Source organism: Plectropomus leopardus, chromosome 9 (genome assembly GCF_008729295.1).
Source record: "Plectropomus leopardus isolate mb chromosome 9, YSFRI_Pleo_2.0, whole genome shotgun sequence".
Classification (NCBI taxonomy): Eukaryota; Metazoa; Chordata; class Actinopteri; order Perciformes; family Serranidae; genus Plectropomus; species Plectropomus leopardus.
In genome coordinates, this window is record NC_056471.1 from 1,883,232 (window position 1) to 1,901,548 (window position 18,317).

Below are 18,317 nucleotides of genomic sequence, written 5' to 3' on the forward strand. Positions count from 1 at the left end.
GGTTCCCAGTTGCATGTAAACCTGTAATATTTCTAGTGATGATATTGTTTGGATGAAATATCAGAGGATTGCCAAACACGTCGATCTTCATGGAATGACTGTTTACAGTTTGGATGTAAAGGATCTACAGACTGTTGACTGACGACTTAGTGTTGTCATTCTAGCAAGAAGCAACCTCTTTGGTAGAGTGTTGTACAGTATAAGTAATTGAATTAATCTTTTATTAAGGGACCTACTAAAGTTGCAAATATGACTACAATTCCATTATAGAAATGAGACCACATCGCCTGTCTGCTGTGTTGAATATTTAGTGTAAAACTCACAGCTGCCTGTGTTAAAACGGTCAGTGTTGACAGCTCACTATATCAGACATACTGACAGTAGACTAATCAGTGTTTATATTGTCAAGAATAACAAGTGGAGAACACCTGATCCTTCAATAGAGGCTCTTGTGTGAAAGTGGTATAGTCCTCTGAAGAATTTCAGTGTAAAAACATGCAGTCTCAAAGTGCTCTGTCCCTTTATGTCTTTTCTTTCTCTGTAGCCACCAGATGTCGAGTGCTGAAGCAGCTGCGAGTAGAAAGCGCCCCCATAGTGAACAGGTTTGATTACGCTCAGTGTAAGAAGCTGGACATGGAACAGGTGCTGGATCAGATACTGAGGATGCCTCCTGAGAGGAACCGCATAATCTACATGCGTCCTATGCACCAGGTTAGTCATCTGTATTGTCATCCGAAACACATACGAAAATGTTAAGAAAAGTCATATTCTCCCACCTATTGTCCTTATTAAACAGAGAAATACAATTGTACACCTTTTGAATATAACTTTTTCTCAGTCACAAAAGACTGACAAAAGTTTAATTGCCTCGTTCACTCATCATAAAACTCGACAGAAACAAAATAAAACTCACCCAAACCATCTTGGTTACTCTTGTTAGTAATCTAGTCAGTAAGTCCACTATTCCAACTAACACCTCTACCACTAGGTATCACTGTGTCTTTCAGCTCAGCTGCCTGTTCCACCGTTAGAGACCAGAGACTGAGCTCTGGTGGTGCGCGCTGTGCACTACATACATTGAGTTTTATAAAAAAGGGAAGCGCTTGTATTCATGACGGTATTGAAAAGCACACCTTTTGGATGGTTGTATTGTGTTATCGTAACAGAAAAATCCCTGCATCTCAAAAGGGATTTTCCCCATTAGACCACCGTAAAAAAAGAGACATCTGTAAAACTGTTGACCGGACACGTCAAACTGAAAATACACTCAGTTATTACTCTTTCTGTTATGAATTCATAAACCAAGATGGTTTAATGTTAGAAAAACTTTCCCAAAGCCTTGACAAACAATTTTTAAGAGAACGTAACATGCTCATTTTCAGTTTCAAAATTGTATTTTAGGTTTCTACCAGTACATGTTTACATGCTTTAGTTGTTAGAAAACATTTTATTTTCGTTGTGCTGTGTGTGCTAGAATACCTATATACACCCTCAGACTGACAAGGCTCTAGTTAGCACCCATCTCTGAAAGCCCCCCTGCTGTGAAGGAGCCCAGTCCACTTTGATTAGTCAGCTTTCCTGGGTCTTTCACATCTCTGTGCAGTCATAGCAGCTGGAGACTGACTGTAATAGATTAGTGTCAACTTGTACCATGAAAACTCCTCAATAAAAGCTTCTTAACACAACCAAACAGGTTCCAGTGGGAGTCTGATCCAAATTGGATAGAAATTAACAACATCAGCAAGCGAGTTAACATGTTTCCCAGACGTTAGCTTGTAGCTACATGTAGCAGTGTATACTACGTGATGTAAATACTTGCAAGAGTCTGTCTGGTGCAGATGACCATAAAAAGAAATGTGGCACACTGAACTCTGTCACGTCAATATGAAGCTCATGGGCAGAGTGTAAACAGGTGGGTGGAATCAGTGGGGGAAATGTTGCTATATACTGGCTAAGCAATCTTTATTCAATTGACTGAAAACCATCTTTGATTGAGTCTCATATCGGTTCCAATAATCCATCCATGAAATGAATCCATGATTGCTATAAGCATGTCAGTTTTGACTGTTTACCAGACATGTGAATGAACATTCACACAATAATATATGACAAACATTTCTGTGTTTGCATCACAGAAAGAAAAACTGTAGCAATGATGATATGTTTTTATAATTTAGTTCAGTGGTTCCCAACTGGTGGGTTGCAGGTTACTGGTGGGTCCATTCTGAATAAACTGCAAGTGACTCACAAACATGTCAAGTTTGGAAAAATACATGTTTTCAAGTTTGAAGCTTTTATTTTGAAGTGCCATTACCTGCTGTAAAGTCAGAGAGATTTTTTTCTGAATATAACCACTATCTTATTTCCTTGTTCTTACTTGGCTGCAATGTTTTGAACTTTGCTCTGTCTTAAAGCAATTATATGTTCTTTTCTGATTGCAGTGCTATTTATTAACTAACTTTTGAGTCAGGGCACTTTATTCTGCAGTGTTTTATTTCATTGTGCTCTAAGTTGTTTACATTTTGTAAAATAGAATTGAATATATGGTCGGTCCTTTTATGAGTGGAGCTTGAACTAATGATTATGGAGGAACCTGGACCCCATGACTACACCAGTTGGAGACTACTGATTTAGTTTATGCCAAATTTCAGTGTTGCGGTTGCAGTGTCAGTAGTTTAAAGATTTACATTTGTATGCTGCAATGGCACATTATTTATTTATTTATTTGCATGTGACTCATAGTAAAAGTATTCCAGCAAAGATCATTTTGTAAGGCTTTTATTTTTAAAACATTACATGGAAGAACCCAGCTGATTTTGGTTTTCAGCCAGTTGGACACTTTTTGCTACTTTTAGTTGGTAGATCAACAAATACAGAAAACAACTTCTGCATGTGTAGCAAAGCGAGGCAAATCATCCCCATATTTTCCACCATGTTGAGATGATTCTGCTTATGCTTGATTTAATTCTCTTGTCTTCCATTGTTCTTTTGCACTCACTGGAACACTCCATCTCTCTCTCTCTCTCTCTCTGTCTGTCTCTCTCATCTCTTCAGATTGACTCAGTAGCGTTGGAGCGTCAGCTCTTCCAGGGGCCCTACCCCTATCACATAGCTATAGTGCATGAGTTCAGCAACCCTCCAAATATACGCAACAAGGTTCGCATTCGCAGCTGGATGGACACCATCGCCAACATTAGCCAGTGAGTCACATCTGATAAAGGGACTGTCTGTCCGAAACAGTCACTTTCTGAACTCAACCCTTTCACTTTGGGCACATTTTGTCCTCCATATTGGTGTATATGAGAGTGTTAGAATGTGGTTTGATCAACCAGGATGACCAGCTATTCAGGAGACAGGGGCCCCAAAAGTTTGTCCATATTTATATATTATTATATTATATTTATTAAAGTTATCCCATTGTCCTCAAAATCCCATTGTCCTGAAAATTTAGTAATGCCTGATAAAACTTGGAATATGTAATAAAAACCAATAATATAAAAATTTGACCAAAAATGTAATCAAATCTTGTAAATTATAAAGACATTTTACTGTAATACCTTTTCCAGTTATTAGGAATTTATTACAAAACACACAGTAATGAAAACTTATGAGAAAATACTATAAAGGGTCGTGCACATGCAGCATTTCTTTTGTGCGCTCATTTTTATTGATTTCAATGGGGACACAATGCAGGCACGCTCATAAACCACACAGACGCCATCACGACAAAAACACTCCTAAATGCCTGTTTTTCAGGGTGCAATGGCTGCAAGTATGAAAAAAAGCTTTTTTGATCCTAAACTTTTTTTTATTGCATTTCATTACATCATCAATTTTGAAAAAACTGACTCACCTAAAAGGTACACTATTATTTTATTATTGGTAAAAATGCTGTTTTACTATCAGTCCGGACTTTGTATTACATTATTGGTCAAGTTACTGTGTTTTAAGGTATTAGTACATTTTCGATCACGTTAACTGCAAGTTTTAGTACATTTTCGGGTGTTACATTACATTTTTAGGGAATCATTATATGATTGAGTTCTACAATCGTGATAGGCATAGGTAAATGCCCCACAAGTCACCATAAATTGAGAGAAAAAAAACCCCAAACAAATCATAGAGTCTCAACAGGGATGTTGAGACTCAATAATAATAATAATAATAATAATAATATAATAATAATAATAATAATAATAATAATAATTAATAATAATAATTCAATAATTAAAATGAAATAAAATAATTAAAGAGAATCCCATGGTAAGAGTCAAAAATACCCATGCAAAAGTCTGAAGAGGATGAAGTTGACCAGACCACTCAGAAATCCATAATCAAATTAAATTCTGAGTTAAGGGCTAACTGATAGTTTAAACTTGATCCTGAGCTTATGTCTGTATATATTTGTCTCTTTCAGAGAGTTGATCAAGTATGAGTTTTTCCCAGAGGCCACTAGGACAGACGAAGATGTGAAGAAGTATCCCAAATACCCGTGGGGTCGGGACATCTACACACTGGAGGGTAATACTGTCACACCTTCATTAAGCCTCATAGATTTAAATCCAACGTTTTTTCTGCTTTACAGCCATCAACACATTTAGATCATTAACAGTCTACTCTAAGTGCCAATGAGTTTGAGCTGAAACTGACTTTATGTGCAAGTTCTGACTCTCAGATTGAACTGTGGGGTATTTGCGTCCTTAGTAGTTGAACAGTGTAGAAATCAGTGCCTGTGTGTTTTAGTATTTTATATATTGTGCATATTAGAATGAGCGTGAAAGTTGTGAGCATATTTATTATGTGGTTGAGAGTATTTTGCAGTGAGTGGCTTGCTGAAGCCTCTGAGCCACACGCATCATCAGGCTCTCTGTTGCTGCTCTGTCCTGCCTGGAATGCAGTTAACTTCACTTCCTGTTTGTTTGGGTGGTTTCCATGTATGTATGTTTAGGACCCTCATCCTGCTGCACTGCACCATGTGTTCTATTTACAGATGCCACTGTATAGCAGGCAGGGTTCCCCGGCTCCCTAAAAAGCCTTAAAAGGCATTAACTTCCTTCATCTAAAAATAAGGCCTTAACTGGTATTAAACCGTCTTAAATCAAGTTTAAAATGCTCAGACATGGTAAGTAGAATTTTATGAATCATTTTAATCTTACTTTGCATTGTAAAGTCTCAAAACAGTTTGTAATTTGTACCACTTACATTTTGTATCCAGCTGGGATGCTCAGAGCAGAGGATCTACTGTCTGATGAACAAGAGGCTCTGTGTATTTCATGCAAAAAAAAAGAAAAAATTCAAACACTCCATGATGGGAATCGAGTGAGAAACACACAATCGGCAAGACAACACAAACAAATGCCAGGTTCCCTTCTCTCTTAATGCAACAAAAAAGTGATGTTTTATGTTTGTTGTCTTAAATTTACTTAAAAAACGTCTTTAAAAGTCTTAAATCTAGCCTGCCTTAAGGTGAAGGAAGCCTGAGCAGGTCCATGTCATCTTCATGTAAAATCAAATAAAATTGGCCTTTTACAGTTGTAATCATGGTATATTGATCAGAATAAGTCATTTAACAAGTAAATTAGTTATTTTGTCAAAATAGTGAGGTTGAAAAAAGAAAAATCCACCATTTCTCTGTGCTCCACCTTAATACCAAGCAGTGCACCTTGATGAAGATGTACTCCTCTCTGAATGGCTAGGGGAATCTACAGCGCATTAATGTATGTTGGACTGATTAAAGGGCCAGAGAAGGGACAGATAGCGGACTGTGAGGAGAGATTTGCTGAAGGCTACAGTGACAGTGTGTTAGAATGGAATGTCAGAATGGAGTGCACCTTTTAACCGTCTTCTATGATGTCATTGTTCAGGAGTGGTGGATGGCGCTCCCTACAGCATGATAACAGACTTCCCCTGGCTGCGGACTCTAAGAGCAGCTGATCCAAACAGCTATGCCCGCTACGACTTTGAGGACGATGAAAGCAGTGAGTGCAGTCAATACACATATCTGTCCTATCAGCACACACTTCCTGTGCTTGTTCCCTAAATGTACACACCTCTTTTTAATTACTTGGGCTGTCAAACGATTAGTTTTCAAAATTCTGATTAATCACTGAGTTTCATGTTTATTGAGATTAATCACATTATTATCGCATGTTTACAGTTCCATTATTTTTCATTTCTAAGCAGTTTTGAAGTCCACATTGACAAATTAAAACAATTCTTACATGAGTGTGTTGATTGGAAATCAAATGACAGCATTTTTACTCTTCACCTGTGTGCTCAGCTCATAGGTAGAAGCAATTTTAACGGGCCGTCCACACCAAAAATTATAACTATTACCATAAAAAGATAATTTTAAAAATTGTTTCTACTCAAGTGGATGGTGGAGTCCACACTACGACTATAACGACAATGAAAGTGGCGAACGATATGGTTTGGATCACTCCTAGAGCGAATTTATGAACAATCTAATTTGGACCGAACTGTTTTTATGATGAAAAAGATGTATGAAGCTTTGGACTATTATACTGTTTGATTTTTTTTTTTTTTATTGCAGTGGGTTTAGTCATCAAAAATTGATGAGTCTCTCTGACTGTAGCAGATTCTGACCAGTAGATGGTGCTGCTGACTGCTATCAGGAGAAGAAGATGAAAGAAAGTCCTGAGCGTTGATTAAAAAAACATCACCTTACTGTGATGATTTACAGGCCACATAACCAATTTTGAATTTAGATCCAAATCCTCTGAATTTAAATTGTTCAATTAGGTTGTTGTCAGGTCATTTCAGGGACATTTTTGTATAAAATACGGTTTCAGGAGTGCTTACAATATCTGCTTCTTAACTCCATCATGGCTATTAACAGCTATATGACCTAATATTGGCCAGAGAGATTCGGGGTGCATGACAGAAAGAGGGGAAAGAGAGTCTAGGTAGGCAAGTCTAGAAGGCAAAGAGAAATAGAGAAGTTAGTTATGGAAAGGAGACAGTTAGAAAACTGGAAAAAGGCTACAGAAGAAGAGAGGGAGGGAATCAGTGATTTGCAAGAGGAGTTGAGAGACAGGATAGCAGCACGTAGAAGGGCAGAGCATCTTAGGAAAAAGAGGAGAAAGAAAGAATATGCAAGAACAGCTTTTTTTTAGGGACCCCTGTAAATTTGCGAAAGGTTTGTCTAATCAGGAAAAAGGGGGGCAACAAGGCTAGAGGTTGAAGAATATTTGAGAAAGACTTATTCAGACTTAGAGGAGAATAGGAGTGGAGATCTTCCACCTGATATGCCTCCATTAGGAGAGATAAGTCAGGAGTTGGATGTTAGGCCACCTAGGTGGAAAGAAGTTTAGGAGGTGGTTAGGCATGCAGAGGCCTCTTCGGCCCCAGGGCCGAATGGAGGTCCCTACCGGGTTTATAAAAGTGCATCTGATTTACTCAAGTTCTTGTGAAAACATCTAAAAATAGTTTGGGAGAAACAAATTATCCCAAGAGCATGGCGCAGGGCAGGTGGTGTCTTCATCCCTGAGGAGGAGTCCTCAGATCTTAGCCTGTTCCGGATGATCTCTCTCCTGAATGTAGAGGGGAAGATTTTCTTTAGTGTAGTAGCACAGAGATTAGCTGGGTACTTAGAAAGGAATGGGTTACTAGACTCGACGGTGCAGAAGGCGGGGATACCAGGTTTTTCAGGGTGCTTAGACCATACTAGAGAAAAGAGACCTGCGTGTAGTATTTTTGGATCTAGCTAACGCATTTGCTTCAGTGCCACATAGCTTTATTTGGAGTGCTTTTGAGTATTTTAGGGTGCCAGGAATAGTTGTCAACTTAGTGAAAGCATATTTTCAGGACATTAGATTATGTATAAGTATGGCAGATTTCAGAACAGACTGGCAGAAGCTAGAGATAGGTATTATGGCAGGATGTACAATTTTGCCATTGGCATTTACAGTGCAGATGGAAGTAATTATCAGGGCATCCAAGTGGGTTGTAGGTGGAGAGAAACGTCAAAATGGGACGTGTCTTCCACCAATTAGGGCTTGCATGGATGACATGACGCTAGTTACTAGAACGGTGCCATGTACAAAGAGGCTATTAGAGAAGGTAAATAAGAACCTCAAGTGGGCCAGCATGAAAATCAAGCCAACTGTAGAAGTATCTTGTTATGTAGAGGGAAATTAAATCCAAGGAAATTTATCATAGATGATGAGGAAAGTCCAACAATTAGGGAAAAGTCTGTGAAGAGCCTAGGTAAGTGGGACAATGTGGATTTGACTGATGTTGAGCAGGTTGTACAATTTAGAAAAGATGTCACTGAAGGACCGGATAGAATAGATGAGTCAGGGCTCCCAGGAAAGTTGAAGTTGTGGTGTTTGCAGTTTGGGTTATTTCCTAGGTTAATGTGTCCACTGTCAATCTATGAAGTCCCAGTATCTGTTGTGGAGAGAATTGAAAGGGTGGTTAGCTCATATATTAGAAAGTGGTTAGGCGCTCCCAGGTGTCTAAGTAGTGTGGCATTGTAGTATGAGTCTGAGTATGTATGAATTTAAGTGCACCAAGGTTAGGGCAGAGTTGTTGTTAGCCAGGAGTAAAGATGTAATAGTTAGGAGTGTGGTTCCAAATCCTTCCAAGGGGAGAAAATGGAACCCAAGAGTGGCTGTTCAGGACGCAGAGGCTGCTCTTAGGCATGCAGAGATAGTAGGTAATGTTCAGTTTGGCTGGGGAGGCTTGGGGCTTGGGCCAGGCAAACCTGTGTGGAATACAGCAGGCTCCAAGGATAGAAGAAAACTGGTAGTGGAACAGGTAGGTAGGCAGGAGGAGACTGTAAGGGGTGCTAAGGCAGTGACTCAGGCTAAGCAGGGTCCGTGGTTGAAGTGAGAAAGTGTAGAGAGGAGGAAGCTTAGCTGGAGGGACCTGTGGAGTATGGAGGAGAGCTGCATTAGATTTCTGATAGGGGCTACATATGATGTGTTGCCAACCCCCCAGAACTTGAAGCTCTGGGTAAATTGTGACCCATCCCATTGTGTTCAGGTGCTGCAACTTTAAGACATATTTTGTCAAGCTACAAAATTATTTTATCACAGGGCCGATATACTTGGAGACATAATCAGGTGCTGAGAAGCTTAGCTGCAGGTATTGAGGTGAGAAGACGACACGTGAATTCAGGAGGTTTTAAAAAAGAGAGTCTAGATATCCAGTTTGTACGTGAGGGGGAGAAACATAGAGGCAGTAAGTTAGGGAGGAGGCAGGGGTGTGGTCGCCTGGATGGAGTTTGTGATTGGGAAATGCAAGTAGATTTAGGAGGAAAGCTTGTTATTCCCAGATGACACAAAAAAAGTCATTTTTCCTGAGACATGCAGCCAAATACTCTCTGGCATCGATGGGATGGGAAGTTGGTTTTGTCTTTACTGATGTCGTCATTTATCATCACCACAATGTCTGCAAACTGATGTTGACTCAAACAAATGGACGATTGAAAGTTGTCCTCAAAAGACGACAGCTCTCCTAACAGAGTGCTTGATACTTCCTGTCGTCTTTGAAGAATTTGGTGAAGCCATATCCTTCTAGTTTTCTGTTTGTTTCTCCTCAACCTCCTCACAGCGTACAGCAGAAGCTCATCAACATCCATTTTTGTGGAGTGTGTAGCGTATGCTTTGTGCCACTATTTACAGAACGTTATACAACAGTTAGTTCCGACCAAGCAATTTGATTGGTCAAGAGGAATTCCACAAGTGCTGATATAGGAGTACAACATCATTGGAACTGTTAACTTTTAACTATGCATGTATCACTCCACGTCATGGCCATTCAAAATCCGTTAATTAGTGTAAGAGTGAAAGTGGGATATGTTTGTAGTACGGTGTAAGCATAGGTTCAAACAGCTAGTTGGCGCTGTTCATGTAGCATTGGAATTACTAAAAGGAGTAGGAGTAAACCAGCTGGATGGATGTGTAGTGAGACAGGGACACACTCGTCTGACACAAATCGCAGCCTGAGACACCGACAAACACATGCTGTCTGATACGGTGCTCGAGGTAACAGAGATCACAGCAACGAGCGGACACACACTGCAGCAACGATCTGTCTGATCTAACTAGCTCATCTGAATCACACAGGCCACCAAAGTGTCTGTTAACAGACTCTGATTTCACTGAAAACACAGAGATAAATGTTCATGATACTGAGCAGCTGCTCTGTGCATAACATGAAGACCTAGCTAACACGGATTAGCAAGCAGCGTGCAGGAAAATGTTTATGTGTTGCTAGGCAACAGCTGTCGCATCCAGCGGTTGCGGAACTATTTGTGTCGGCGGAGCCAAAAAAATCATTATATAAACAAACAAATCATTATCTGTTGTTGCTTGTTACTATCAACAAATGAAAGACGCTTGTAGAGCTGTTGTATAAAAGAAATATCACACTCGAGGTTGTGTTTTGTTTAGTATCACTCCTCTCGTGTGATATTGCTTAATTATTCATCAGTGTGGATGCTCACATTGTTGTGGTTATAGTTATGGTTATAGTTATGGAGCTTGGTGTGGATGACTGCTTAGGGTCTCCAATATGCAGAAAAGTATAATATGCCAAGTAATACATTTATACTGCATGCAAAAAGCTGTTTTGCATGTTTTTGCCCCAAACTGCATAAAGGCAGTGTGACTGTAAAGGGGAGACTCATGGGTACCAACAGAGCCAATTTTCATTCAGATTTCTGGAGGTCAGAGGTCAAGGGACCCCTGTGAAATGGACATGTTTTTTTTCCTTGCCAAAATAAAATTGGTAACTTTGGATCGTTACCCAGCCCCCTTCCTGAAAAGCTGGTTAATTAGTGTCAGTGGATCTTCTGGTCTTTTAGTTTCATATGATACCAGTATCATTGCTTTAGCCTTAAGACTCAGCCAGGATCGCCCGCCATTTACGCAATTAAAGAACACAATAACATGCTCTGTACAGGCCTTAATGGCATTGTGATATACATGTAACTGACAGCCTTTGTATTTACCAATCCTGACAACTGACCTATCACTAAACTCTGCCTTCGAACGCCATGAGCCAATCACATTTTGTGCAGCTACAGAAAGCATTCGGACATCCTGCTTGTAGACCTCCATTAAAAAAGTATCAGATTTTCCTGCGGTTTTATTTAAATGTATGCAGTTATAACTTAAAAAATGGACAAATGATGTGCATGGGGAAATGCAACGCTGATAGGACTTATCCTGAGAGATTAGACAGTGGAGTGTATTTTATCCCGTTCCCTAAACCTCACATACACAGAGCAAAGTGTCTCCTTTGGATTCAGCTGTGTGACGGACCACACAGTCAGCTCAATGTAAAGAAGACAAACCAGAATGTCTACATTTGTTCTAAAGTAAGGCAACACAGTGTAAGCAACATTTGCTGCAGTGACAAGTATACATAACCTCATGCATTATGTCGGCAACACTGTGTATAACGTCACTTTGCAGCAAACTTTGCGAGGTAATGTTAGCTTAAGTTAGCTAATAGCCGCTAACATTATGGCCAACTTAAGCTTCGTAACATTAGCTCATCATGTCATCTGTTCATCTTAGTCTCACTATTTTTGTTATTTGACAGTCGGTCATCAGTGTTAACTGTAGCAAAAGGTTGTGGTTTAAGCCTACCCAACTGAAAGCATTAACGTTAGCTTAGCTGTAATGTTATAAAGAAAGCAAAGGCTGGCTAATGCTAACACTACGGCACAGTGAGGACCCGTCTGATGGCCTCTGTGTGAAATAAGGAGCTTATGTCCCCAAAAGTTCTGTATAGCATCTTTGGATATGTCTTTGACACTGACAGCTGCCATGGTTAGTTTTGGCAAAGTGCCGACTGCTTGTCTCAGTGAGCTAAAGGGGCGGGGCTTAGTGATAGGTTATTTGTCCTTGTAACAGACAAAGATAAAGTGTGATCATATATGTGCTTGAAATGTTTTCCTCTCTGTTGTTTCGTGTGTCAGCCACCATCTACGCACCGCGACGGAAAGGCCAGCTGTCAGCCGACATCTGCATGGAGACCATCGGCGAAGAGATCTCGGAGCGCCGACAGAGCAAAAGAGGAGTGTTTCAGAGAGTGGTGGTCCTGTTCCTCCATCACTGTGACACACCAGGAGAACCTGTTGATGATGACTACATCTGAAGACCACACACACTCCTCTGTCCATCCCATCAGGAGACCTGCTGCAGCACTGCCCGAGCTTCTCACTCAGTATGCTTTTCATGGTTTTATTTGGGAACAAGACATAGAGATGTCAGGTCTGTTGGGATGACGGTCACAACATAGTCTAAGGCTGTATTTGTTATTATATAAGCAAGGTGTTAAAGCATGTATGAGCACCTTAGAAGCATTAATTCTCAAATAAAAGCAGAGAAAAAGACAAATATTGAGATGGTGAAAGTTATGGCTTAAATGGTAAATTCAGGACATACATTTCCATTTAGTCAGTAAAAAATGATCATGATGTAGTTAGAAATTAAGGCCTGTCCCTAATAGTCCTGTTTCAAGTAAAAGCGATTATTAAGAGCATAAGCCCAGCTGGCTGCACAGGGAGTGTTTTCAGCCGCGTGTCTTCTATGACGCAGAGAAGCACTCTGCTGTAGTGATGGTCTGATCTCTCACCTGTCCACTGCCACAGTCCGCCTACCTCTGTATCACACAAGACCAGTCACAGACAGAAATGGCCTTAGACAGAAATGTCAAAGAAAATCTTTCTGAATCTCCTTGATTCAGTTTGAAGAGTGTTCTTTGGAGGGTTTTTTGTTTCTTTTCATGTGCAGAAGAGCTGGTAGCTCTGGATGGTTGACAGTATGTGTCTTAGCTTTGCATTTTACCTCAGCAAACACCAAATGGTGAAGAAACAAAAATATGTTGAGTCCATAAAGAACAGTTGCAGATTATTCCCTGCAGCTGATTTTCATATAAAGTATCAGTCCTCTTTGCATGTTAAGGATTTGGGATACAGAGAGAAAGCCCTGCTGCAAGGAAACTCCTGTTGAAAATAATGGATACGTTGACAGCGTGCCCCAAACCGCATAAAAATCACAAACCTCCCATACAAATCCAACATGCTTTACATGGCTTTGTTATGTTGAGATGCTAAAGTTACCGCTGACTGAGCAGCATTATGGGAGCCAACAGAACTGCTGCAGTTCTGACCTTTCCAAATGACCGAAAACATGCTTTTGGTTGAATAGTTCAGCCCTGGTCTCACATGTTTAAAACTATAAGAATGAGCACAACCGAAGCTTATTCAGCAGCCTTCCTCTCTATCATCACCATCATAAAAAACTGGGCAAACCCATACCCTGAAAAAATGTTGGCATTGTAGATTTCTGCAAACACCAGGTCTGTTATCTTTGCATGTTATAGTTGTGGTTAGAAAAAGATCATGTTTTGGCTTGAAACACTTGGATTAAGGGGTACTATCCCTGCTTAAGCTTTTCAGACTAATAAATATATGAAAAAAGTAATGATTCTCACACCTATTGTCTTTGATATTGGGGGTGGTGTTTTTCCTTTGTTAGTCAGGAAAGAAAGGAAATGACGGGGGATGACATGAAGCAAAGGACTACAAGCTGGAAGTGAACCTGTGGCCACTGCAGCAAAGACATTGCCTCTGCACGTGGGGCACCCGTACTATCCACTGAGCTACCAGACAGCCACCTGTTCTCTTTATTTAAAAGGGAAATACAACTGTACACCTTTTGAATCCAACTCTCTCTGTCACAAATGACTGATGAGGCTTAATTGTCTTGTTAACTCATCATAAAAAATACTTCATTCAGTCTCAACAAACACAAAATAAAACCCACTCAAACCATCTTGGTTCCTCTTGTTCATAATCTAGTTAATAAGTCCACTGTTCCAACAATCATCAGCTCTGGTTTGGTCCAAATAAATAATTATTTCACTAAGTCAGGTGTTAAAAACATGTCGTTATTCGCCACAGTCTCTCTCTGCCTGCTGACGGCCGGCAGTTTACAGTCCTGTAATTTCTCCCTCCACCACTCTGTGTCATTGTGTCTTTCAGCTCAGCTGTCTCTTCCACCAGTAGAGACTGAGCTCTGTTGGTGCGTGCTGTGCACTACATACAATGAGTTAAATAGAAGGAGGAGCATCTGTATTTTGAAAAACATACTTTGGGGATTCTTAAATACCCTGATAAACCATAATACTGTGATAATGCCTAAGCCTTGTCTGCATCTTGGCAGGCATCTGGCCAGGGTAACACCATTCACCATCACTTCCAACTCCAAATGACAAATTCAGCTCATAAACAACATCATGTTAAAAATGTTATTATGCATATGAAACGTGTGATTATAATGTATTTGTGGTTTGCAGAAAAGTACAATGCCAACAGTTTGTTTTGGCGACCTGGCAGAACTGTGAGATCTGTGTGTATTAGAGACAAATGTACAACTGTGCACACACAGACATACTGAATGTGCACACTGTCATAGAGAGTGTGACCACAGGAAACCACAGTGGTGTTGAAGTGCTTTTCAAAGCTGTGATACTGGATTTCAGCCCTGTCCACTCACAGTGTGAATGTTTCATTGTAAAAGTACTATTCATGTATCATCTGGCCACTAAACATGTCTTCCTGGCTTGGTACAGCAAATAATGTGGCTATATTTTGTTCTTGACACTTTGTTTTTGTCGTGTTCCTTTTTGATCCATTGCAAGTTTTAAAAAGGTGAGGACCAGGACTATGTGGGAAAATTTGCTTCAAGACATCTGACTTTGTTCTCATTTTTCTACTTTTTCTTCTTATTCCCATCCCCCTACAGAATCAAAAAAAGGATGGTTCGGTGTTGTTTATGTGCATTCATACATTATAAATCACTGGCATACAGCTGACGACTATCTGACAGACATTTCTCAAAGTGGAGATATTGTGACAGTAGAGCATCAGAGACAACAAATTTCTCAATCTAGTCTTTAACACACAATGTTGTAATGTGTTGGCCTTCACAGAGTACATCAGACTGCTAGATTGAATTGTATGTATTCTGACAGATGGAGATACTTATAGCTCTGAAGTGTTTAAGGTCAGCCCTTTACCTCTTGTGTCTAAGAGGAATGACACAAACTGAACCTTCAAACTGATTTTTTTTTTCAGGATTTATCTTCACTGCTACAGATTCCTGCCCCCAAAAGGTGCTGCATTACTTTTTCCTCTCACTTCTTGAATGAATCCAATTGGTTGTCTTACAGAGGATTGCATCGGTGATGTACAGTGTTGCTCAGCCTTGCCCTGTAGGACGGTGCAGCAGTGGATAAAGCGGATCGTCTAGATGCAGGTTGTGGGTATTCCTCAAATATGGAAAAGATTTAGAGTTGAGAAAGGTGAACGAATGGTGAATGTTCACTATTAAAAGAACTGAAAATTCTTTTTGCAGGGTGAATGGACTGATATGATGCGAGTCCAGCCTTCTGTTTGTGTATTGACAACTGTACAGATGTCATGGATGGCGATGTGCTTCCATGGTGTTTATATGTTTATAATGAAAAAACAAGACTATTTCACATATTGAAAAATAAATTGAAAAAAAACTTTTGTTCTTTCTTTTTTATTTCCAGTGATCATCACACAGGTGTCTTATGTTATACTGAGCTGCAGTGACGAATCAGAGATGTCGCACTGTCAGCTGTCACTCCAGGGATAAACTCAACTCAACATAATTTAAAAAGCAGCTAAAATCATTAGCGTGTGTTTTGAAGTTGTAAATAATCTGTGTTTGTTAGAAGCCCTAATTTAAAACCAGTGGAAACCTGCAAAGATAAAATGATTCTACTGACCTATAAAAAGTCACTCCGGACTTTTGTCCATGTCAAGATATTGTTCCCCTGGGATGTGACTGGTTAGAGGTCAGTATGTTGACAGGTAGCGTTCCGAAACCCTGAAGTTAACCTGCTCTGGTAGTTAACTGTTTAAAAAGAGATCCAGCTTCATAGTTTTAAAAAACACAGTTAACCCATAAGTTCCCATTGTTTCTCCCCTGCTTCATAGTGCAGCCCTCAGGGGAACTCTGACTGGCTGCTGTATCGTTATTTCCCTTCCAGGAAGCCTGTTTTCTTCTGCGAAGCCTGCCGTGTTGCACTGCCATGTTGTTCTACAGCAGCCCAGAACAGACACACCAAATGCTAACTCTAAAATCGGGCATTTGACTTTTTTAGTTGGCTCTCCTACATGCTTGGCCAACACGTTCTCATCCCAAGTCATCACATGTTGCCGCTTTGCTGTGGACTTCTGCGTCCACATATCACACTCTAGAGCTGTGTTCGAAACCATCCCCTTAGTCACTTACTCACTATTCACTGTGTAGTGTTTATTAAATAGTGCACTATATAGGGAATAACCAAACGAGATTTCGGACACTACGTTGGAATTTTTTTCCCACGGGAAAACACGACCGCATTGCATGGGGTAGACGGGAGTTGAATGTAGTGTATATTGTATGTACACTCAAATTTGCTGTGCATTGTGGGCAATTTATAGTGCACTATGTAGTGAAATTAACAGCAGAGAATTCGGACACCACTACATGGTGAACACACTAGACACAGCTTAGGTATCCTTCTGTGTCTGCTGTTGACGTTCCAGAATGCCACTACTGTTATTTTTAACACAAGCACATGGTGAGATGAAACTGCACATGGTTATGCTTAGGCAACAAAAGCACATGGCAACCAACACCGAGACATGAACAAACACACGCTGCCATGGATGGTTAGGATTAAGGGCAGGAGCAACATGGCAAGGTGTAGAAAGAAGGAAGGTGTAGATAAACAGAAAGCGCACACCCTCACACTCCTTATATTACATCTTTACAGGCAGCGTTTCAATCTAACGCTGTCCTGACATATATCATGCTGACGCGATAGGTTCTGTCTGGCCTATGCCACCAGTCTGTGTATTACGCATACATAGCAGGTACTGTTCAGCCATCCACTGGCATGTAATAACAAACAAAAGCTCTGTTAAAGCTGTGGTATTTCATGAGTTCGGAATCAAAACGGGCTGGCTTGACTCATGGGAAAAGTTGGTTGCAATCTGCAACCTCACCACTAGATGCCACTAAATCCCACATACTGGACCTTTAAATCAACGTAATCTAACCAATGTCTTCATATCAAATCAAACTTCTGCATCCTTTTTCATTTTTGATATCTTCCCTGATTGAGACATTATTGAGTGATTAAAAGTCAAACAGCTGAAGCCTCCATGTTTAAAGTTGTTCTGAGCCTAGTGCTGATGATTAAGTACAGAGCAGAGTGGAGCTGACACAAAGCAGAGACACGCAGCCACGGAGACACGGCACATCTACCTGCACACTCTGTTCTAATTCTGGCTCCACTAATCTCTGCTCTTCCTGCTTTGACAAGTTGTAGAGGAGTACAGCAAGATTGAGTCTCAGTCTCTGTGTCTCACACACACACACACACACACACACACACACTGTTCCAGTGAATAGTCCTCCTGCTGCTGTCAGTCAGTGTAAACAGAGTGAAACTGCCCACAGCCTCCTGCTGCTCCAGTGGACTTCCTGTGACACTAAACAGCTGTTGTCGGGTCCTCACTGTCTCTGCACAACACGGCCTCACAGCTGATGTTTCTATTAGTCAGATGATCATTTCATTGTAAAAATCAATGTCATATATTGATTGGAGGAAAGAAAGATAACAGTTGAAGGTCACAGGTGTCTGTAAACATGCTCTGAATGAACATGCTGTAATCACAGAACACTGTATAGCATGTTGCACCTCCATTTCTTCTCTCTCTCTCATTCTTGCCGTACGTGTTCGGCTGAACTAGTTTTACCCAATGTGACATTACAAAAAGATCTCTTTCTGCTCAAATGGAGAAATATCAGTGGGCTTGGATATGGTTTTTTCACAGAGCTGCATTTTTTAGGAAGGATCTCTTTCACTTCATTACTTGGAGGAGGTACACTGATGACATCAGGACAGAGAAATCATAGAGGCCTTGTGTATCTTAATGTGTGTTCTGAACATCTTAAATGTTCAACAAATGATGACATTTACAATCTCAGCTTTCTGTCCACACTTTGAGATGGTTTTAATCTGCTAGTGGCTGGATGGAGCCTGTCATGTGCACATGATAGGCCGCTGGACGGTATCAGATTAAAACACTGCTGATAATGACATAACATAAAGGACAAAGCACAAAGGTTGACAGGAGGGGCAATAGATGATCCAACAAACTTTCATGCGAGAGTTCTGTTTTTGCTTCCCGTCTGAATGTGATGTTTTTTTTCTGTACTTTATCATGTGGCTCCTTCCCCTGATCCTAA

At 40.4% G+C, this 18,317-nt stretch overlaps 1 protein-coding gene across 2 annotated transcripts in view; it reads left to right on the top strand.

The window, feature by feature from the left end:
• The window catches only part of fbxo38 (F-box protein 38), a 45,130-nt gene extending 31,664 nt beyond the window's left edge, over positions 1 to 13,466 (top strand). The window contains exons 17-21 of one of the 2 annotated variants that reach the window (XM_042493131.1): positions 545 to 711; positions 3,055 to 3,200; positions 4,418 to 4,521; positions 5,865 to 5,978; positions 11,957 to 13,466. In XM_042493131.1, the coding sequence (XP_042349065.1) occupies positions 545 to 711; positions 3,055 to 3,200; positions 4,418 to 4,521; positions 5,865 to 5,978; positions 11,957 to 12,135 (710 nt within the window). In that variant the 3' untranslated portion in view covers positions 12,136 to 13,466. The remainder of the gene's footprint in view (positions 1 to 544; positions 712 to 3,054; positions 3,201 to 4,417; positions 4,522 to 5,864; positions 5,979 to 11,956) is intronic. The other variant, XM_042493132.1, reaches the window with a different exon arrangement.
• Positions 13,467 to 18,317: the final 4,851 nt, after the last annotated feature.